Source organism: Ascaphus truei, chromosome 1 (genome assembly GCF_040206685.1).
Source record: "Ascaphus truei isolate aAscTru1 chromosome 1, aAscTru1.hap1, whole genome shotgun sequence".
Lineage (NCBI taxonomy): Eukaryota > Metazoa > Chordata > Amphibia > Anura > Ascaphidae > Ascaphus > Ascaphus truei.
Window position 1 is genome coordinate 502829719 of NC_134483.1, and position 23498 is coordinate 502853216.

Genomic DNA, 23498 nt, shown 5'->3' on the forward strand with positions numbered 1-23498 from the left:
GCAATGGGGTCCATTAAGATACAATAATATCGCCTAGCAACTCCTGTTGGCGTCAGTGGGAGTTTCCATGCAATAGTGCCCCAATTGGCACTGTCACAGTTTATTTAATAAAATAACCTCCTAACAACTCTAATAGTGCAAAAGATGCAGAGGCACATGAGTAGATACATTACTTTTTCTGTAGAGCAAAAAGATTTGTATACAAATTCTCTTACCAGTTTTAGGTTGAGCAAAAGTAGTATTAAGTATTAGAGCAATGAACACAATGCCTTCACATTTAATTCTACATTTTTAATTCTTAAGTCCTATGTGTATGTAATGGTGCTCCCCATCCCCTCCCCCCCCCCAATTTCACATTGGCCCCTTACGTGAGGAAACTGCCCCATGTTACATGTACTGTAGTGTGGTGCACCTGCTGGCTTGCAGAACTCCTGAGTCTTCCGCGGTGATATGGGAAAATACATCAGGATTGGCTCATGAGGTAATGCTGAGAACTACTCACTTCTGGTACAGCGCCTCCATCTCTTCCAGGTCCCCACGACAGCAGGGAGGAGTCTCTGGAAGAGAACCTCTGTGTGCAGCTTCTCCCTGAATGACTCCACTCTCAGGCAAGAAGGTTCTTTCATGTTGGACATTCTTTATTAACATAATTATTGGCAGACTGCCCATCATTGCGGCCGGTCTCTAGTTGCTCATCATAAAGGTTGCCCACCTCAAGGAAGTCCCTGGACACCACTCCTAGTCAGGGTCCTAGAAGCTGTCCTTGCTCTTCCCTTACTCCCTAATAAAGTAAGGGGAATAGTCTGCCCACCTCTCCCTTAGGGGAGGGCCACAATCCTTACCAGAGCCCTGGCAGTGTGTTGGGTCAGACAGTCTCATTCACTAAATTCAGGAAGTGATGCATGCTATATAGCTTCAGTAGGCACCACCCCTGTGTCACTGTAAGTGGACACAGAGCATGATGTCACTTCCTTCACTACACCATACACACCATAGGGGATGAGGGAAAACCTCATGATTACTCCTGGCAACCTGCCCTTATCAGGGATTACTACTCAGAAGGAGAAAGACATATAACCCATAAACTACACAGGGTTACATGTACGTAAGGGAGAGAAGGAGTTAACTCCCTTTACCAGGCAGGAAACTACATACTGGTGTCAGATTTCCTAGCTGAGCAATGAGGTGTATGTACTGCACCGACACACTTTATTCGAGCAAATACCCAGTATGTACCTGGCAGATACCTGGAATGCGCCGCTCCTCACCTCTGACAAGCCCCGTTGCGTTTGCCTTCCCAGCCTGGGTTCATGCCTGGCTGACGGGCGGCTGATCTGTTAAATGATAATGATTAGGATTTAATAGGCTGCAATGCTTCGCGTGTCTACCAGATGGCATAAATTCATGAATTGTAATGCAGTATATATATATATACTGTGCAGTATTGCAGCCAGCGGGAATAAAATGCTTCAATCCCTGCCTGGAAAATACCTCAATGCACTCGGGCAGAAAACAGTCACAAACCTCAATACACCCGGGTATACCCGAATTCGTGGGACTAGCCGAGCTCGAATAAAGTGTGTCGCCAGTGTAATGAACTCCTGATTGAACATGGTTTAAAAGGCAGGAAGTGAACACCTATCAGAGTCCATTTTGGAGTCTCTGTTAGAGTTCTGGTTCCTGGTCTGGAGGAGAGGAGGATTGCCTGTGACCCAGCTGGGATTTACACCCAGCAATAATGGGGCTGCAGGCCGCAGGGATCCAGGCTTGTTCACCAGAGGGATGTGCCTGCGAACAGTGGGAAACCCAAAGCCCTACACAGCAGAGAAGCTTGCACAGAGATCAGGCATGAGACTTCCTGAGCAGCAGGACTGCAACGCGTGCATCTGAAGTGAACCTAGGGAAACCGGAGATGCCGTACCAGCACAGTCACATAAGACTTTCATATATATTGTTCCATGATCATTTGTTATGTTTTAGGACTGGGAACTGGCCTATCGAGACCGTCAGATAGTTAGTAACTGGTCATTCTAGTAGGTCTCAAATGGAGTAAGCTTTGATTTTATGCTTTGTTTCGTCTTAAAGGGACAGTGTACCCGATACCTTGTGTTGTAAATAAACCCCTGCCGAGGGCTTGTTTAAACACAAAATCTATGTGTATGTTTCTCTGACCTCGTCTACAGGCTGCTCCGTCACAGTGTGGCATACAGCGTGGCACGCATCCCTAACATTATGCAAGGTCCTCTGGGCAATACTTTAGCACTTTTGGATACTGATTTGTAGCCAACATAACCAAGCAGTAGATGAATGATCCATCAATTCAATGAAAAGAGCTGATACTTTCAGTATTGAGAATTTAGACCTTGTATTTCGGCACCAATAAATACACGCTGTTCTACTCTTAGATGGGGGAGTAATGTGAAGTTCTAGTATCTGCACGGTTTTATGATTAAATAAACATGTCACATGCTGCTAACAATTAGTAATCTTGTATAACGTACTATTTTAGTCTTACTACAGGTTACTTAATCTCTATTTCAGATATTTAGAATTATGTCATAAAATATCATCCAGAGAGTGAAAGGAGAACAAAGAAAAGAAAGGAAAATAGCCTGAGCATAGAATGGAAATATAATGCTGATATATGGGACTAATGCCAAATTACTGCAAATATATTTTACTTCATTACTTTTCGAGACCACGCATGATTTCTACTGGGTCCCTATGTGTTAGTGTCCAAAACTCCAGGGGGAGAATGTCCTAAGTAAAGCAGTAAATATAGTTATACCAGTTATTCACTGAATCCAATGCATTTAAATAGCAATGCTTTGCTAGCCACTATGGTAGCCAAGGGGGGTAGGTAATATAGTTTTATGTTTATATTAACCCATTTGTAGCTTTTGACCTTTTTTGTCAGCTAGTCATGGAAACCCATGACTAGTTGACCCGTGGGCTACTAAAAGGGTTAAAATATACTGTAATGTATTTTAATTACTCATAATCTATTTCACGTTGGTTTAGCTTATCTTGCCTATGTATATATTGGTCACTACATACATAGGAAAGAGAGGGCTAATGCCAGCCTGGAATAGGTGATAAAATATTTGTGTTTTCAAAAAAATAGGATTGAAGCAGGGGAGCTCCAGAGCTGAACCTCCATAACTTCAGCTCTGGGAACCCCCTGCTTTCGGAGGAAATCCCCCTTTCCCCCGTAGGTGCTGCCAGTATCTCTCTGCTGTTTAAATGTCCCGGTTGACATCACGGTTTGCTATTGGAACTTTTAAACTTGGGCAAGAGATACAGGCACCCCCTATGGCGGTAACAATCTAGGGAAGCAGGGGGTCTCCGGAGCTGAAATTAATGATGCTCATTTCAGGAGACCCCCTACATCAATACTAGAAAGTACTGCAGATATTATTGCTTCATCTTATTCAGTTATTATTGCTTTTGACGAGACAAAGGCACATCTCTGCTGTTTAGTCTGCACACACTCACTAGGCTCACAACAGCTTCATGCAACATTACCTACCTCTGTGATAATGAACCTGGTATGTACCTCAACTTTGTTCTTTCTCATGGCCTCATGAAAATTTAACTCTCTATCCGCTACAATCTCCTCTCTCCAGGCCCACACCCAACATCACCATACACCCTGGATTACTCAAAAGCCTTGCACTATCTACTTAATGTTGGTGGAGAACTCTGAAAACCAGCACACCAACCACCGCCCACTCTAATGGTAAACATCACAAATTTACAACTTGCAAACAACTACTCAAATTTCTATTCATACTGTTACTCTCTTTAGCAGGTGATATTGAATTTAACCTAGGCCCTCCCTTTTGAACTCTGTCTCACACCCCAAAGAATACCCTTTAAAATTCCAAAAGGCCTAGCTATTGCCTATACACTGGCGACACACTTTATTCGAGCTTGGCTAGTCCCACGAATTCGGGTATACCCGGGTGTATTGAGGTTTGTGACTGTTTTCTGCCCGAGTACATTGAGTTATTTTCCAAGCAGGGATTGAAGCATTTTATTCCCGCTGGCTGCAATACTGCATAGTATATATATATAAACTGCATTACATTTCATGAATTTATGCCATCTGGTAGACACGCGAAGCATTGCAGCCTATTAAATCCTAATCATTATCATTTAACAGATCAGCCGCCCATCAGCCAGGCATGAACCCAGGCTGGGAAGGCAAATGCAACGGGGCTTGTCAGAGGTTAGGAGTGGCGCATTCCAGGTATCTGCCAGGTACATACCGGGTATTTACTCGAATAAAGTGTGTCGGTGCAGTATAAATAGCCGGAGCCTGCTGCCCAAACTGGATGAACTAAGGGCATGGTGTCTTATTTATAAACCCTAAGCCATCGTTCTAACAGAAACATGGCTAACCCCTAAAACTCCCGATGCAAATATCGCCATTCAGGGATACTCAATTTCTAGGAAATATAGGTCAAAGAGAGGAGAAGTGGTGTTAATTTATATTGCAGACACCTTATAATTTACACTGTTAAATTGCCTAAATAAGCTTACAGTATATTGGTTGCTGGCATCTACCGCCCCTCTACAGTCCCTGACTGATATCACCCAGTTTCTTGGCTCCATTTCATCTCTGAATGAGAAGAATGAGCTGCTAGTTCATGGGGATTTCAACTACAATTGGCTCGACCTTAAAAACCACAAAATCCAGACACAACTCAAGTCACTTAACCTAACGCAACTCTTTTCCCAACCACACGGACAAACCTGCAATCTCACAACCATTCCTTGCTAGACTGGATTCTCTCCTCAAGTCCCAGCAGAATCCAATCCTCTTGCATCCTTCCTGACATTTTCAGTGCATGCAAGTACATGCAGTTTCATGTAAGGAAAATTAAACCACCCCAATCAAGCCCTAAAGTTCTCCTCTTTAGAACTTTAACCCACAACAGTTTCTGTCAGACCTTACCAACTGCCCTTGGTACAGAATTGACTTAATTCCTGAACCTGATTCTGCGCTCGACTATTTCCAATCCGAGTTCTTAAAACTCTGTGATACCCATGCTCCACTATGCAGAATAAGGGTACGACCTTATAGCACTCTACCAGTTCAGGGATGCCTTGTGGAAAAGCTACAAAATAACTGGCACTACCAAGGATCTCAATCACTACAGATGCCTGCGGAACATGTGCACAAGGCAAACAAGACACGCAAAAGCACAATATTACTCTGACAATCTTCACCAGAATACATTAAACCCAGATAACTTCTGGAAGGTTATCAACAATATATTCCAGCCTTCTAGCCATCAACAACAAAGTAATATAATAAAGGAGGGCATTACTCTGACAAATCCCACTGACATTGCAAATGCATTCAATGATTACTTTGTGGGATGTGCTACTAACCTATTAGTGAAATGCAACCAAAACCACAAACATGAACCTCATTCTGGGAGTACCCATATAGCCCCACCCTCTCCCAACACTGCCCACAATTTTCCATTTGTCCCAGAATCCAAGAGGAGATTACACAAGAACTCCTCAAACTAAAACTAAGCAGCCACTGTGGACCTGACTTACTGCAATCTAAGTTCCTAAGATTTGGTGCCCCAGCCATTGGCAAACCAATTGCTTCCATAGTTAACTCTATTCTGTCTGCAGACCATATCCCTAAGACCTGGAAAACTGCCAGATTTGTCCCAATCTTCAAAAGTGGGGACAAAAACACTGTCTCAAACTACAGGCCAATCTCTCTTCTCCTAATTCTATCCAAAGTCATGGAAAAATGTGTTCACTCCCAATTAAGCGATTACAAGACAAATTTCCCTAGCCAATTCCAATCTGATTTTGTCCCAAACACTCCATGCTAACTACCCTGCTAAAAGTTTGCAATGAAATCCAGAGTGGAATGGAACGGGGACAGCTCACTGGTGCAATATTCCTAGATTTTGCAAAGGCTTTTGAGACTGTTGATCATGTTATCTTGCTTAACAAACTCCTGTGCTCTGGAATAAGGAAGCATGCTTTAAACTGGTTTCAGTCCTACCTATCAGGTAGATCCAACATGTGTCCATCTCAGGCTGTAACTCCAACCCCTTGGATATCACCTGTGGTGTCCCGCAAGGCTCTGTTCTGGGACCCCCGCTCTTCTCAGTGTTCATTAATGATCTTCCCACAGCTTGTAAGGGAGCTTCAATACACATGTATGCAGATGACACAATCTTATATGCACACATATAAGGTCTCCGACCTTGAACACATACTTAAATCTGACTTTTTGAGACTTGAAAACTGGATTTCCCCAAAAAAACTGTTTTAAAAACACTGAAAAGACTGTAACAATGGTATTTTGGACCAAGGCTACATTTTTAAGGCTTCTAATGATTGAGCTCCAGATCAGAATCAACACTAATGCCACCCTAACTCCTGTTACTAGTTTCAAATACTTGGGCATATGGTTTGACTCCAATTTAACATTCTGGATGCACATTGATACCCCGACATCTAAAACCTATGCCAAACTAAGTATACTATACAGGAACAAATCCTCCCTAAGTCTGCTGGTCAGAAAGAGTATCGCACAGCAGATGCAAATGCCAATTATCGACTATGGGGACATAGTATATGGCTCGGCACCCCAATCCCACCTTAGCAAATTTGATACCCTCTACAATTCAATATGCCGTTTTGTTCTCCAATGAAACTATAACACACATCACTGTGAAATGCCTAAAGAACTAGATTGGTCATCACTTGAGTCTAGGCGCAAAGTTAATCTCTCCTGTCTTGCCTTCAAATACTTTCAGGGCAAGCGACCCGTCTATCTGAAAAAGATCCTCCCACCTACCACATGCAACACTTATCATCTGAGATCTGACTCCAAAAGACTGTTCATGGTTCAAGGTTCAGCAAAGTTTCTGGCGGCTCCTTCTCTTACTGTGCACCCCAAAACTGGAACAATCTACCAGAGACTCTCACAGCCACCACCAGTCTAAGTTCTTTCAAAACTAAAACTGTCTCACATTTTTATCTGGTCTGTAACAGCTACATATGCCTATAATATATATTATCTTTAACTGTCCATTCAATGTCCTGTATATAATGTATACCCTGCTCACTTATGTAACTGTATTTGTAACCATGTATTATTTGTCATCATAACTCTATGCCCAGGGCATACTTGAAAGAGAGAGGTAGCTCTCAATGTATTACTTCCTGGTAAAACATTTTATAAATCAATAAAATTCATCTGAGGAAGAGAGTAGAACTTTCAAATACTTTTCCTAACATATCAATTGTTACCCCAAATAAAAAAGGTATCCCCTAATACGGAAGTACCCATTTATTTTGCACTGTAGTTAACCTGTAAGATGAAGACCCTTGCATAGATTTTTTTTTATTGTATATGTAACGGTGTTTCTGGCCCGGCCTGACCCACCCAATCTCACATTGGCCCCTGTGGTCTAACCGGCCCCCATTACAGTGTAGATATGCCTGATGGTGCACCTGTTGGCTACAGGACTCCTGAGTCTCCCGCATGATGGTGTGTGGGGAGAACCCGTCCAGACAGGCAGCTGAGGTAGTGTGCTGAGTCTCACCTAGTTCCAGTGCAGCGCCTCCACCTCATCAGGGTCCCTGCGTCCGCATGGGGATGATCCTGGTGAGGAACTCCTCGGTGGTGCAACCTCCTGTGTAATCATTGGACTCTCACACACAGGGGTTTCTCTGATCAGCTCCATCTTTATTGTCACGGTGGGCATAGCTGCCCTCCACAATGGGGTGTATTTAGCCGATCATCTCGCCCGTGCTCCCCTTTGATAGGTATGTCACCTAGATGAGGGATTCACTATTCCCGCAGAAATCACTGCCCTGTGCCAGGTCCCTGGACACAGTCTCCCATGGAGTTACTAGAACATAACTAACACTCTGCAGAACTTGAACTCCTTTCTGAACCTTGCAAGAACTTTCCAGCAACTGTACTCGCCTTGAACGCTAACAGAATTAACTCTTGACACAGTGCTGTGCCTTATGTAACTTCTGAGGCTGACACACCTCTGACATCACTAACCATGGAGTCAGAGCATGTGAGCAGTCCCATCCATACACAGGGCACCCACCAGGGTGTGAGGGAAAACCTCCATGATTACTGCTGGCATGCCCACACTTACCAGGCCTTGCTGCCAGCAGGAGAGATGACTGTAGGCATTTTACATGACCGCTACATTCTCCCCCTGGTGAATCCCATCGTCCTCGCTGGGACCTAAATTTGTATACCTCTTTCCAGGAAGCACTGTAACGAAAACATAATTAACATCACACAAATTTCCTCATAATGCAGTACACATGAATACAGTCATCCGCCAAGCCCGCCCCGACCAGCAGCCACAGACCCGCGTAATGCACAGTACCACCTAAAAATAGTGATAGGGGTCCGGTTTCTTTACTTCCCTACCCCCCATATCCAGAACTGTTACTGAGAAATGCCTGGGTAATCCCCTCTCTGGTCTATATGTTACTCTGTGTTTATAGATATTTCTCCCAATGGCCCATATGCGGATTAAATGTTCTATCCGTTCCTCGGCCTTCTTTCCTATCACGAAACTCCCTCTTCCCACTAGATGCATTTCTGTGGCCTCCCTAAGCCACCTATCCCGGTTGTCCTCTATCTCATCCATGAGAGGCTCAGGGACATACGGGTACTCCAACCCGTGGGAAGATTTATACCGAGCCATTATGGTTCTCTCGGCCCTACTAATTCTAGTCAGGTCAGCCTTACCTCCCCTCCCAGGCAGCACCCATGATAGGGGTTCATCAGGGTCCATGGGGTCTGACAAAATACTGGGACCCATAGGCTCTATTTCCCTATTCTCAATCTGCAGCCATCGCTCCTGCAGCTCTCTGTCCCTCTGTTCTGGGGTAAACTCTCCCACCGCCCACCAATAGTCCACTACATCCTCTCGCCGGATGAGGAACCGAGTGCGGTCCATGCAGGCCGAGTACCCTTCAAATAATGGGGCCCACCACCGGTTCTCCCGTAATCTGTTTGACCCTCCTGAGTCCCTATCATCGTCCATGGAAAATACCCCTGATGACCGCTCAGACCGCGGTACAGACCACCTAAACGACCCCGAGGCCTTTACTACGGGTTGGGGTGCTGTAGTTGCCACTCTCAATTCTCCCCCTCCCCTTGAATCGCCCTCCGTAGCGCCACTGCGCTGCCTTTCCCCAGTCCGTCTTCCCTCTCCCCCTTGTGAATTGTCCACGTACTCCAGGCTAGGCGGTGAACCCGGTGACCGTGGGATGGGGGTAGGGGTGTTAACTATGGCGGGGGTTTGGGCATAGGGGCACGGAACGGGACCCCACGGGGTTACGACCCGCTCCTGGCTGTCCGTAGACTGGTCCAAGGATGATGTCTCACCCTCCTCAGTCCTGAGATCGTCTCTCCAATTTCTGGGCCTTGTAAGTGATCGGGGACCTTCCCCCGATCGCCGAAGCGTCGCTGCTTTTTCTTCATGGGTTCCGCCGTCGCCACCGGAAGTGACGTCCTCCCCGGAACCGGAAACATCACCATCTTGCGTGGGACCCCCATGCGGGATCTCTTCCTCTATGACGACATCCGGTTGCTCCGCCGTCATTGCCGGAAGTGATGCCGTCCCTCCACGTGCGCTTTGGGCCTAGCGTAGCCCCTCCAGCGCTTCGCCGTCCGCTGTAACCAGGTAAGTAATAGGGCTGCTTGGCTTACCCGTCCGCAGGGGTGTAGGCGTCTCTCTCCCGTCTCCGCCAGGTCCTGGGATGGCGGGACTCCGTCGGTCGGGTCGCCGATCTGCGAGGGACGTCCTGCCACTCACCCCACGGGGTGTCGTCCTTCGGTCTGCCTTTTCAGCTCCGCTTTTACCACCGCCAGCTCACGGAGGTCCTCGTCTGAGTAATCCCCTTTTCCTGACTTAGGTGTCTCCGGACGGGGTGACAGTCTCTTTTCCCCGAGTGCGGGGGTTGATTCAGCCGCCTCGATCGCTACTGACCCAGCCGACTTGACCGGCTCCAGTCCCTTGTCTCCGGGACTCGCGCGGTTGATCCATAGCGCGCCCGGGGACTCGGCGGAGCGCCTTGTCACGTCCACCGGGGGGTCAGCAGGCTGTATAGGAATAAATGTGGGCATAGGCCACAGGTATAAAGTCCCGCAATGAGGGCAACGTGCCGCCGTATTGACCGTTCCTCCGGGCAGCCCGCATTGTAGGCAGAGCCCGACCACCGTCTCGGTGTTGGCCACCCTCACCACTAGCACCCCGCCAGGCACTGAGTAGGGCTGTGTAGAGACCATCATGCCCACAGTGGAGGAGCAGGCCATTCTTTGTACAGGAGCCACTTCCTGTACAGGTCTCTCCTTCTCAGTGGTTCCTCGCAACTGACTGATGGAAGTTGCTGGATCCGCCACTCCCTGCTTCGGCTCCTCCCTTCTCTGACAGAGCTGGAACCCGCCCCCAGGGGTTGCAATAATGGGCGGGTCCCACAGGGGAACATCATGCCCCTTAATTAAGGCCGCACCTCTCTCAGTCCTGGTGGGCGCGGTTAGCGTTTTCGCGCCAATTTCCCCACAAGGGTGGGGGTCTTTTCCCGCGGCTAGTTCCCGCCTTTTCCTGGCAGCCGCCCTCTGTGCAAGATAACCATCCTTTTTGCACGGCTCTTCCACGGCCGGAACTACTTTTTGTAGTGGCGCCGTCTGGATATCAGTCCCTGGGCCCAGTGGGTGCATTCCCACAGGCCATAGTTGAAAGTCACTCCCCCTGGTAGAAATCAGGGGAGGGTCCCATAGACTAAGCGGTTGACTCAGCACAGGGGCTGAGTTAGTCACTGTCCATCCCGGCGCAGCCATAGCTTTCGCGCCATGCCCCCCATCAGGGCGGGGCTCTGCTGTTCGCGCCATTCCCGGCCAGCTCCTTGCAAGTCCTGCATTAGCCATTTTTTCTGCGACTGGCCCATGCGGTTTCCCTAGCAAGCGGGAACCGCCATTTTGATTGACTTTTACGCCCAAAAAGTCCATTTGTTTGCTCTCCTCACGGGGTTCTCCCCCAATTATTACAATTTCCTCACACTCTTCAAGGGTGGCCCCTCGCTGTCCCAGACAGGATAAAAACGGGGCAGCCACGGCCTTCGCTCCGCTCCAGAGCAGATTGGTCAATAACTCGGCGACAGTCTGCTCTTCAGTGGGTTGCACGCCACGGGTGCCCTCCCCATCAGCCTCTGTCCGCCATTTCATGTTCTCCGCCCCACGCGGATCCTCCACTCTCTCGTAACAGTTATCATACATGGGGCTCCACTCTGCGGGGCAGCCACCACACCGGTACAATAAAGATTAGCTTCAGATGCACCACCACATGTGTACCTTATCTAGGTGTGACCCAGTGTTGCACTACCTCAGGCTAGGCTCACTCTCTCAGTGTCTGCTGTGACTCCTTCCTCCCAGTCTGTGCTTCCTACGGTGAGTGTCTGGAATGGGCTAGGTACTCTGGCTCTGCCATGCAGTACTTGGGGCGTCTACCTGTCTTGGTCAGCCTAGCGCAGACCCTCTCCAGGACTCCTGACCATGTTAACAGGCTATCCCTTCTGGCATCCTACCAACTAGCACTGCCTCAAGGTGACTCGGTCAGCTATAGCCCCGCTCCAAACCCCTCACTCCTTTCAGGCCCCTAGGTTGTCCCTGCGAACTGACAATATCCCGTCAGCCCCCTGACCACCCCTAGGTCCGTCCCTACGCAGCACAGAGTGGCAGCAGACTCTCTCCCTGTTTCCCAGTGTGCCTAGCTCGAGCCTGTCCTGATGACAGATCTAATCTCAGCAGCTCGCCTCCAAATGTAACGGTGTTTCTGGCCCGGCCTGACCCACCCAATCTCACATTGGCCCCTGTGGTCTAACCGGCCCCCATTACAGTGTAGATATGCCTGATGGTGCACCTGTTGGCTACAGGACTCCTGAGTCTCCCGCATGATGGTGTGTGGGGAGAACCCGTCCAGACAGGCAGCTGAGGTAGTGTGCTGAGTCTCACCTAGTTCCAGTGCAGCGCCTCCACCTCATCAGGGTCCCTGCGTCCGCATGGGGATGATCCTGGTGAGGAACTCCTCGGTGGTGCAACCTCCTGTGTAATCATTGGACTCTCACACACAGGGGTTTCTCTGATCAGCTCCATCTTTATTGTCACGGTGGGCATAGCTGCCCTCCACAATGGGGTGTATTTAGCCGATCATCTCGCCCGTGCTCCCCTTTGATAGGTATGTCACCTAGATGAGGGATTCACTATTCCCGCAGGAATCACTGCCCTGTGCCAGGTCCCTGGACACAGTCTCCCATGGAGTTACTAGAACATAACTAACACTCTGCAGAACTTGAACTCCTTTCTGAACCTTGCAAGAACTTTCCAGCAACTGTACTCGCCTTGAACGCTAACAGAACTAACTCTTGACACAGTGCTGTGCCTTATGTAACTTCTGAGGCTGACACACCTCTGACATCACTAACCATGGAGTCAGAGCATGTGACCAGTCCCATCCATACACAGGGCACCCCACCAGGGTGTGAAGGAAAACCTCCATGATTACTGCTGGCATGCCCACACTTACCAGGCCTTGCTGCCAGCAGGAGAGATGACTGTAGGCATTTTACATGACCGCTACATATATAAATTACATAAAACAAACTGTATGAGTTATCTGGGCAAAATCATTTTTACTTGATTATCCTATTGTAATAGGCTGTTTTGTTTTTCTTATCTTGTTGGCAGAAAGGAAGACTCAACTGTGATCCAACATTTGAATTAGAAGAAATGATTTTAGAGTCAAAACCTCTTCATAAAAAGAAAAAGAGACTTGCCAAATATAAATCAAAAGATGGAGCGAAAGAAAGTTGTCCTCTGGTAAGTTCATTTGCTGACATTTAATTTTTAGAATTTTTTTTCCCCCACTCCTACTCATTAAACTCTGGTGGCAGTTATTTCTCTTTAAGACATTCTGCTAAATTCATCTTCTAAATGATAAACATACGTAATGAAACATAGGCTGGCAGGGTCGCAGAAAGCTTTTCTGGGCTTGGCCATGGGTACTAGAGCATTCCCTCCCCCCCTCTCAGCAGCCCAGCAAGTCCCCTGCCCTCTATCTCACACAATTCCCACCTCTGTCTCTTACTCTCCCCATCTTTGTCCTCCCTCACGCACTCTCCCTTTGCCTCCTCCCTCTCCCCCACTTCCCACTTATCTCACTCACTCTCTCCCTCTCTTCTCAACTCTTTCCTCCCTCCCTGTCTCCCCCCGTCTCTCACTCTTTACCCATCTCTCTCTCTTCCCCCTATCTCTCTCTCTCCCCGCTTTCTCTCTCACTCCCCTCTCTCTCATTTTCCCCTTTTCTCTCTTTCACTCTCCTCTCCCTCTGCCCCCCCTTTCTCTTTTTCATTCCCCTCCCTCTCACTTTTTCCCCCACGCACACTCTTCCCTATCTCTATTATGTTTCAAAATGCATTCGCAAACTTTTTACCAGTTTTTTTTTATCAAATATGGTTGTTGCAGAACTAGTTTGCAGAATTTTAAATGGCTACAATATAAAGATCTTACCGATAGATTTAGACAGCGAGGATATTGGCAAGTGTCTATAGATAGGGCTTGAGAAATGGATGGGTGCAGTTATGCCGCTTAAGATATCTAAACCTAGAGGGGTGGCAATTCTCATTTAAAAAGATATTTAATTATCCAAACAGGTTTCCTTTTCTGATGCTCAAAGAAGATATGTTAATAGATATTGAGAAGCATGGGGAAGGATTATGTGTGTAACACCTCCCCCCCCCAATCGCAGATAGGGACCATGTGGGGAAATCTACACTTGTGTTACCGGATGTGGTGTGTTACCTGATGGGCTCACAGAAGGCCTGAACCTCCGCCACTGGGAGCCTGGGGTTACCTGATCATTCGTACACAGCGCCTCCACCTGTAAGGGTTCCCACCTGAGTGGGATGGTCCTCTTACAGGAACCACAATAATAAGACACGCACACAGTGTATGCTAACAACTGGTTTACTATTGCTACTAATAATCTCGATACCCTGTACCACACAGCAGAATGCATATAAACACACACATAGAAGTGCACCGGGTGCACACATCACCAAAGATATTCCCCAAAGTACCTGGGTGCTGGACACCAATTCCCTTTGGTCCCTTATGTCCAAACCCACCCAATGTGTTGGAGATAGCGCTATCCCTTGACGTGTTGTGCACTACTATAGATACCTGACCGGGCTCCAGCCACGGGTGCCGCAATACAACTGGATTGGATCCGCCTGATCCAGACCCAGGAATCAGGCTGCGCACCAGTGAGTGCTTCCTTATCTTAACCCAAACAGCTAAAGGGGCAGAATTATTCACATAGGGCCTGTCCCTGAAGCAACCACAAACTGGGGCAATGGTAACAATTATCTGGGGCCTAGGGGGGTGAACGGGCCTAGTGCAAGGGGCTACTGCTCCCTTGCACCCTCACTCACCCAGCTCCCTGCTCCAACTCCCTCACTGCAAGCCCGCGAAATGTATCCATATGCGGCTGCCGGAAATTTTTGGCCCTCATTCGCCACACGGGAGCACCTGGTGCCTTCCTCCCTTGGCCTCATGGGAATTGTAGTCCTGTGGAGGCTACTAATGTATTGGGGCCGCGTGCGCGATCCCACTGCACATGCGCGACTTTCTAATGGCCGCCGCAACTCCCGCACTCCATCTGCGCATGCGCGAAAACTGCGCATGCGCGCGCATATACAATGGTGGCCCCCGCTAGCCGGGTGCGCCGCAGAGCCTCCCAAGCCTCGGAGCGCTCTTGCTTCGGCCCCAACCCTTGCGAACAGCCGGCGGGTCCGTCGCTGGCTCCGGCGGCACCCGCGACCGCACTGAAGGCAAGGAGGGGGGTCTCTGGGAGCCCAAGGGGACCAGGGCTATACACTCACCCTGGTAAAATCCCAACAACCTCGCTTGGGTAGCAAACATAACAGAGAGTTATATAATAAAAATGCATTGCATAGGATATACAACAATTCACATGCACTTTTTCAATGGTACCCAACATCATCACGTTGATACCCGAGGCCCACTGAGTCTCATAGTGGGGTACCCCTAACTGATGGAGTGATTGACTCCTGGGAGTCTTTTGGAGCTCATGATCGGATGCTGCAGTCTCTAATCCCAAACCATCTCCTGCCACTGGTAGAAGGAATAGTATGGGGTCTCGGTGCCAGACCTTTACCCGGCCATCCGCGGCATGGATGAGGTAGGCCAGGAGGTCTTGCCCTTTCCCTCGGTCCACCACATGGTGAATGAAGCGCTCCATCGTGCGCATGAAGGAGGCAATAATTACCAGAGCGGTCACAGCACAGTCTTTGTTCGTTCCAGCAATCTCTTTAGCGCTGACGTCTTCTGGGGACATCACAATATCTACGTGCAGGTCCATGTCCTGAGACGAAAAAGCTTGAAGATTCCTCTTGTAGGAGTAAGTGCCGTGCATGGCCGCTGTACTGGATACCTTGATGGGGTCAAATCTGTTCTCTGGTCTGCAGAGATCTTCTAGGGGAGACACCTCCACCAGGACGCGATGACGGGGTGAGCCCATCGCCCGGGTGACCATACCTTTAGAGCCACCATGCTCCGCGATCACCGGGGAGCTCACACCCGACACCACTGGGGCAGTCAACTCACCCCTTTCGTCATTGGCAGGTACTGATCCCAAGCCTGGGACCGATGGTACCATCGTTGTAGGCCGGACCGGCCGCAGTAGGGCACACGGGCCCACAGCAGAGTCCGCATTATATGAGGCAATCAGCCCGTTGTCCTCAGCTTCACTGGAGTGGTCCGCCAGCAGGTGCATCACCATGGCTGATTGACTACTGTTGTCAGTAGAAGAGAATGGGGGTAGGAACGCCTTACCCTTCATTGGTTCAAACATCTGTGGTTCCGTCATTGGACCCGACTCTGGACCCGATTCTGGAGTTGAGTCTGGAACCGCTGTTAGGGCGCACGGGCCATCCAAAACCTCCGCTATTGAGGTAGGTAGATTAGAAGCCTTGACCGGCCCAGTAGAGGTGTCCATCGCATCTCTCTGCAGGGTCCGTGGGCCGCAGCAGCACGGGCTTCAGGAACTGTGCTCCGCAGCAAGCACTCTTGGGTCCCCAAGACAGTTCTCCATCTGGAAAATCACAGTTGCTACAGAAACATCGTACGCACCCCTGCCTGTCCACTTTTGTCGTCAGAAGTTCTATTGGTAGATGATAGGGATCAAACCCCATACGTATTCAACTCCTTTTGTAAGCACGGGCACAGAAGATAGGGCATTTTCACTCCTCTTACTCGCCAAACTCTGTATAACTGAGGGTGCAGTTCGCTGCATCCTGTTTCTCCCTGCTGGGGAACAGAAGTTGTGGACTGAGACTCACTGATGTAACGGGGGTGGAGCTCTGATTCCCACGCCAGACCCGGCCAGGTAACTGTAACACATTGTAGCTCAGCCTGGCCGCCATTAACACGTGCGCTCTCCTGACTTGGCGGGAGATGCCATTTTAGGGGGGACTCATTATTAGCCTCCCCGGATGCGGGATCCAAAGAAGCTGCGAGGTCAGGATAAATAATTGGGCACCCATTGATCGGACCCTCGGGCAGAGTTAGGAATTGGGGACCGTCATCCTCACAAATGGCATGGCCCACATGTATTATCATGGCCATCCATTGACAGAGAGAGTCATACCTTCGCCCTATGACCCAAGCTTGCGCCAGTCCAGGGAGTTTGCGAACATGCGCCTGGATTTCTAATGCGAATGCGTTAGCAGGAACTCCGCCCACTGCGACCAGTCGGTTCGGGGTCGGGCTAAGCTTTGTGGCCCATGCGTGCCTTGAGGGCACCCACATAGTGGAAAAGTAAATTGACAAATTTGACTGAAAAATAGGACAGGGCATCCCAGGTCTGAGCTCTCAGCAGCGCCTCCAAATGTAACACCTTTCCCCCCCCCCCAATCGCAGATAGGGACCATGTGGGGAAAGCTACACTTGTGTTACTGGATGTGGTGCATTACTGATAGGCTCACAGAAGGCCTGAACCTCCGACACTGGGAGCCTGGGGTTACCTGATCATTCGTACACAGTGCCTCCACCTGTAAGTGTTCCCACCTGAATGGGGTGGTCCTCTTACAGGAACCACAATAATAAGACACGCACACAGTGTATGCTAACAACTGGTTTACTATTGCTACTAATAATCTCGGTACCCTGTACCACACAGCAGGATGCATATAAACACACACATAGAAGTGCACCGGGTGCACACATCACCATAGATATTCCCCAAAGTACCTGGGTGCTGGACACCAATTCCCTGATGTCCCTTATGCCCAAACCCACCCAATGTGTTGGAGATAGCGCTATCCCTTGACGTGTTGGTGCCCTACTATAGATACCTGCCCGGGCTCCAGCCACGGGTGCCGCAATACAACTGGATTGGATCCGCCTGATCCGACGAGACGTCCTTCTACGTGTGGGGTGAATTCCAGCGTGGATAATATCACCATGCACCGCACCATCTCCACCTTGAGTGGATCCGTCTGCAGCCAGCAGGCCGCAGTCACTGCTTGGCGTGGCCTCCGTGAAGATAGTCTCTATATATAGAGGGCCTCTGTGAAGATAGTCTTTCTATATATATGGGTCTGAGCCCAGACCCAGGAATCAGGCTGCGCGCGAGTGAGTGCTTCCTTAACTTAACCCAAACAGCTAAAGGGGCAGAACTACTCACATAGGGCCTGTCCCTGAAGCAACCACAAACTGGGGCAATGGTAACAATTATCTGGGGCCTAGGGGGGGTGAATGGGCCTAGTGCAAGGGGCTACTGCTCCCTTGCACCCTCACTTACCCAGCTCCCTGCTCCAACTCCCTCACTGCAAGCCCACGAAATGTATCCATATGCGGCTGCCGGGAATTCTTGGCCCTCATTCACCACACGGGAGCACCTGGTGCCTTCCTCCCCCTTGGCCTCATGGGAATTGTAGTCCCGTGGAGGCTACTAATGTATTGGGGCCGTGTGCGCGATCCCACTGCGCATGCGTGACTTTCTAAGAGACTCTGCTTCGGCCCCCACCCTTGCGAACAGCCAGCGGGTCTGTCTCTGGCTCCGGAGGCACCCGCGACCGCACTGAAGGCAAGGAGGGAGGTCTCTGGGAGCCCAAGGGGACCAGGGCTACATGTGCATTGCAAATGGCCTGCAAACGCTGATTGAGCTGAGGCTTTCAAGACTTAGAGAACCAGTTTCACATGGCTCATGACCAAAAGGTTTGCACCTTTAAAGATTACAAGATAATATTGTATTTAACAATACAAAAAGAGCTTGGACCTACGGAACCCTAATGTTACCAAATACTTATATGTAAATCAACTGAACGTCTTGCCAGGTATGGAAAATCACTTTATAACCTATAGGATATAGGACATTTATTCATGAGGTTAAAGACATGCGTGCGGAAAAATGTAGTCCCATCAACGTACCCCCACTAGTATCTATCATAATTAATTCAGCAAAAAAATACATTTTCCTCCTATTAGAGATTTAAAATAGGAAGCAATATCAATCATATGGTTGTTTTTTTTACCAACTAGACACATTAAGTGACACTGAAAAATGATCAAAAAAAAAGTTTTTTAAAAATTAGCCACTTACCTTGAATCTGTTCCGCTGGAGAAAAAAATCAAAATGTACAAACACATTTCGGAGGTGTAAAACGTTTCTAATTAGAAAAACGGAGGAGCCGTATCCTCCTGCGTTTCATACAGAGCTATGAATGCTAAAGATTTAGCTTAGCACATGTTTTAGTGTGCCTGTCGTAAATGTTCTGCGCACAATAATAAGCTTGCCACTGCATTGTATGTATTTCTACTGCCTTACATCTTAATTTCATTACTACATTTTATTATATAATTTAAAAAATATATATTTTGCACTTTGTCTGGATATGTTTTTCTACAAAAAGTATACTCTTAAATAAAAATATTTTGCTAATAAATATTTTCAGTCTACAGTAGGTTCTATGTTGAATAGTCTCTATATTGCTACTATCAAGTTGAAAAGTATTTTTTTAATCCAGGATATCAAAACCAGGTAGCATACAAATATCTGAGCAAATAGTGTCAAATATTACATTACTATATTTATTCAGAAGACACAGGCTTGACAGAACACAAGTTACCTGCCACTTTTCATTAAAAACGATTCTTTCCTTAAATATCCTTCCTCTGATTTACTGAAAAATTTGAATTCTACATTGTAAGAGATGTGTTCAGAGGTACGGAATAGAGACTGTTTTAAGGTGAAATTAAAATAAGGCTTTATTGCGCCTGTTGCTTTAAACACAGCAAACATGTAAATCAGCAAACAAAATCCGCTCCACTCTGGAGTATATATACACTTTTGATCCAGCTCTCTAACTGCATGGTTAGCCCAGCGATTCACCAGCCCAAATCATAGAGACAATCATATACTTAGATAGACATAGATAATAGTCTTAAAAGAAAAGTCTTATCTGTTAGCTGGGTTGCTGTAGGGGAAGGCTTCTTTGTTCTTTTGGTGTCCACACCCGTCTGTGATAAGGCAATGTCAGGAGCCAGGTATAGAAGTATTATCCCCTGTGTCTTGTTGTCAGCTTGCAGTCTGTTTTGGCAGGCTCAATACTTCTGTCTCCTTGTTCAGCCCAGGTGTGGACTTCTGTCTTCCTGTCTCAGAGGCAGGCTTTTTCTAACCCCTGTAATCAGCCAGGTGGTGTTAGTTAATTGCCTACCAGCAGTTAACCACCACACTGCTGGATTAGAGGCACATTTGTGAACAGGGATAAGTCTCCTGTTACATACCTCCCCTGTTTGTGGGAAGCTCGGGCTTGCCACGGCCAAAGCCCATCCTTCCACTCTCATTCGAGATCTTTCTGTGACTTGAATGAGAGTGGATGGAGGAAGAAAACCCTCAGTCCCGCTGGGATTGGAGCCCTCTCTCCAGTTTATTCGTGTCTCCTCCCGAAGGTGCTTGAGATCAGCACTCAGTCGCTCGAGGAGGACTTTTTCCTAGAATAGTCTTTTTACTGCATGCGCGGTCATGAGGTTTCCCTTGTGTCGGGTGCTCCTCTTATTGTAGGCAGACTGTATGGCAACAGTTGTAGAGTGTTTAAGAATAGCCCTTTGAGTTTTCCGCTCTTGAAGCTGTCTCTCTGCACTTTTCCACTCAATGGGGTTGCTAGTTCAGCTTCTTTGGGATTGAGTTGCAATTCCAGATCCACTTCCAAAGAATGTCCCATCTTTTCAGCTTCATCAGCTAAGGATTCTTCTGGTTTTGATTCTGCACGTAAACCTTTTTTTGTTGCCTGTTTGGTGGCTGAAGGTTTAGCTAGTGCTTGTGGTTCAGACTTTGCAACCTTGTTTTTTAGGCGAGCAGTGCTCCCAGCTCTCTTTTTCCTTTGGGTTTTTGTGGCTGTGGGATACTGATGCTTGGTCAGGGTCAATACTTTTCCTTGTAGTACTGTAATCTCATCCGCGAGAGATCCCTGTTTTTTGAGTGCGTCTTGCAAGTCACTTCTCAGGGAATTTATCTGCGCACTTTGCTTTCTCTGAGCTTGCTTCCACATTTTCATTGTATTGTGAAGCCCTGTGAATTTCTTTGCTTGGGCCACAGTTAGTTGTCTCAGTTTCTGGACCTTCTTGTGCTCCCTCTTGTGTCGAGTCACCTGGGCTCTAAGCTTGGCCTCTAGCAATGCTTTGGTGATACTCAGGGTAGCCTTCAGTTTCTCATGCTGCTTTGTGGGGACATACTGGGTAATCAGACGTTCCTGCAGCACTTGTACTTCTTTAGCAGCCTGCAGATTGTCTTCCTTCAGAGTTTGCTGCTTCTCCTCAACATTCTGGAGGTGCTTATGCAGACCTTGCAGTTGGTTCTGCAGTCGGTGCTCCGCTTCAAACTTTTCCTCTTCCAAAAGTTCATTTATTTCTTTAAGCTCGTGCAGCTTTTCATTCTTTTCCTTGACGTAGTCTGTCAAATGAGAATTCTCTACTTTTAGTCTTAAATTTTCTCTTTTTGCAGTCTCTGTAATTTTTAGGGCCTCCATATAGTCCTCCTTCCATTTACGCACATCTGCTTTGAGAATGACAATCTGCTGGCGTGAGATTTCCTTCTCCAGGTTGAGGGTCTGAAGCTCCTTCTGAGAGGCTTTGAGATCTGTATTAAGATTGACAACAGTTTCTTTAGAATTGTCCAGCTCCTCAGCGAGACTGTGTAGTTCCTTTCTGAAGACTTCCAGTTTTGTGTGGCCGCTGTTGATCTCATGCTGTGAGGCATCAAGTGCTGTGCGAAGATTGTGAACATCTTGCTGAAAGACTGTAATCTCCTTCAGTGCCTCCTCATACTTCCGCTTGAGCTTAGTCATCATTTTATCAGATTGGCTAAGCTTTTCATCCATGGCGGTAATAGTAGCGTTTGCAGTATCTAGCTCAGTCTTGAGATCGTCCAATTCTGTCCTGGCCAATGAGTACATCGTGAGCACATTCTTCTGTAGCTCCATGTTATTTTTCAGTAGCTCTGCGTAACCATCTTTCTTCAGTTTCAATTGTTCCCGGAGCAGATCACAGTCACGCCTGGCAATTTTCAGGGCATCTTCAGGGCTGGTCAAGGGATCGTCACTCACTGGTTCCGGCTCCGCTTCCCTGGGATGGTTGATTAAGGGTTCCTCACTGTTGGCACCGGACAGACACTTCTTTGGGTCCCCCGACTTCTGCCTTGGGCCCTCTGGATATTTGGTCATTCGCATGACGAATTCTCCATTATCTCTAGGCTGCAGGGCATCTCGGTCCCCCTTTTTCTCCGCGGAATCTGCGGACGTGTCTGTTCCTTCCACGGTACGTGAAGAACCGCTTTTCTTTTTTCACCTTTTTGTTTTGGATGACTCTGTCCCCTCAGGGATACTGGGGTCTCCATCTTCATTTGAAATTTTAGCAGCTTCACTGGATCCACCATGCTTTTCTTGCAACTGTATTAGCTGATGGAAATATTCGGTGATCCGCTGCTCCCGCTCTTTCTCCTGCCGATCATATTCGTCAATATAGGGAGCGGTCTTTTCGGTTCGTACCGAGTTCAGGCACCCCCACCATTCTTGGGGTGTTTTGTGGGTGTGACTCGGTTTGGGTTCCCCGTAAGAGATGTCTTCCTCCTCATCGGACTGGAAGGGCCACTCTTCTGTGGGGTAGGGTTCATTACAGCAACGCCGCATCTTGTCCTCCATTTTGGGGCTATCAGGTGTATTTTTCTTCCTGACCTCTGGAGGCGCTATTGCAGCTTTTGCCAGTGTATTTTCTAGAACTCCAGCTTGTGATAGTCCTACCGGTGGGCATATTTTGCTTGTAGAGGTCGTAGCTCTCATAGGCATCTCCGTAGACTTTTTCTTTCCTTTTGTAAGTTTTAAAACAACAGCAGTACTGTGCACGCATTCTTTCTCATTAGGTATACTGGTTGTGCAGTTGCTAAGTAAAAACTTATTTTTGCTTTACACCATTTACATGCTAGGTGCAATGCCTCCGCTTCAGCAAAATAATGTGGTTTTCTGCTTGAGTTCAGTAATTTTCAGTCTCATCTTTGGGTATTATGGCATTCACTCTTCACACTTTGGGTGTCTGTTTTACTCCCAAGATACATAGGCAGACTTTACTTGCAGAAAAAAAAAATATATTCTTTGCAGTGGAATTTTTTTCCACTCCCGGCAGGGCGACTCAACACTCAGCAATTGGCTTTGCTATATCTTTTACACAGATCAGCAATCCTTTTTTCCCCGGTAGGGCAATTTTACACTCAGCACTTGTTTGCTGAAAATTCCCCTGCTTCAGCACTGTCTTGCATCAATTTTCAGACTTTTTTGCATATACTCCATTCACAGCTGGTAGTCCTATGCGGTGTGGCAGCCTTTACTTGCAGAATCAGTACCGCTCGTGGGTCACCGTCTGTATTCACTGCTTCAGCGAAACATTTGAAAACAACAAACGCCTATCCCTTTTTAAGGGCTAACTTACTTCTTGAACCCTGACTATGGCTGGAAGGCAAAACCCCTATTTCAACGACCATATTACACTTTATTGTGATAGGCAAGTAAGGTTTACCTGCTTCAGCAGTCTCTCTCTCTCTCTTCTCTTGGGATTGGGGAAAAGAGTCCATCTGTGGTTTTGTGGCTTCTTCAGTGCAGTGTACATTTCCTGCCTGGATGTGTATCCCTTAAATTCTGGTCTCTGCTGCATGAGATTGTTTGCTTTGTTGCTCAGTCTGTTTGCAGGAACTATGCAGGCAAAAAGCACAAAAAATGTCACAGGCAATCTCCGGGGCCTCTTTTAACTTCAAGGGCCACCTCTCATCCCACTTCTGATGACCATATGTAAGAGATGTGTTCAGAGGCATGCAATGGAGACTGTTTTAAGGTGAAATTAAAATAAG

The 23498-nt window shown here is 47.8% G+C and overlaps 1 protein-coding gene across 1 annotated transcript in view; it reads left to right on the forward strand.

Annotated features, from left to right (window-relative positions):
- The window catches only part of STK32B (serine/threonine kinase 32B), a 254262-nt gene that overhangs the window by 225707 nt on the left and 5057 nt on the right, over window positions 1–23498 (forward strand). The window contains exon 10 of the mRNA XM_075569517.1: window positions 12770–12901. Within this exon, the coding sequence (XP_075425632.1) occupies window positions 12770–12901 (132 nt within the window). The remainder of the gene's footprint in view (window positions 1–12769; window positions 12902–23498) is intronic.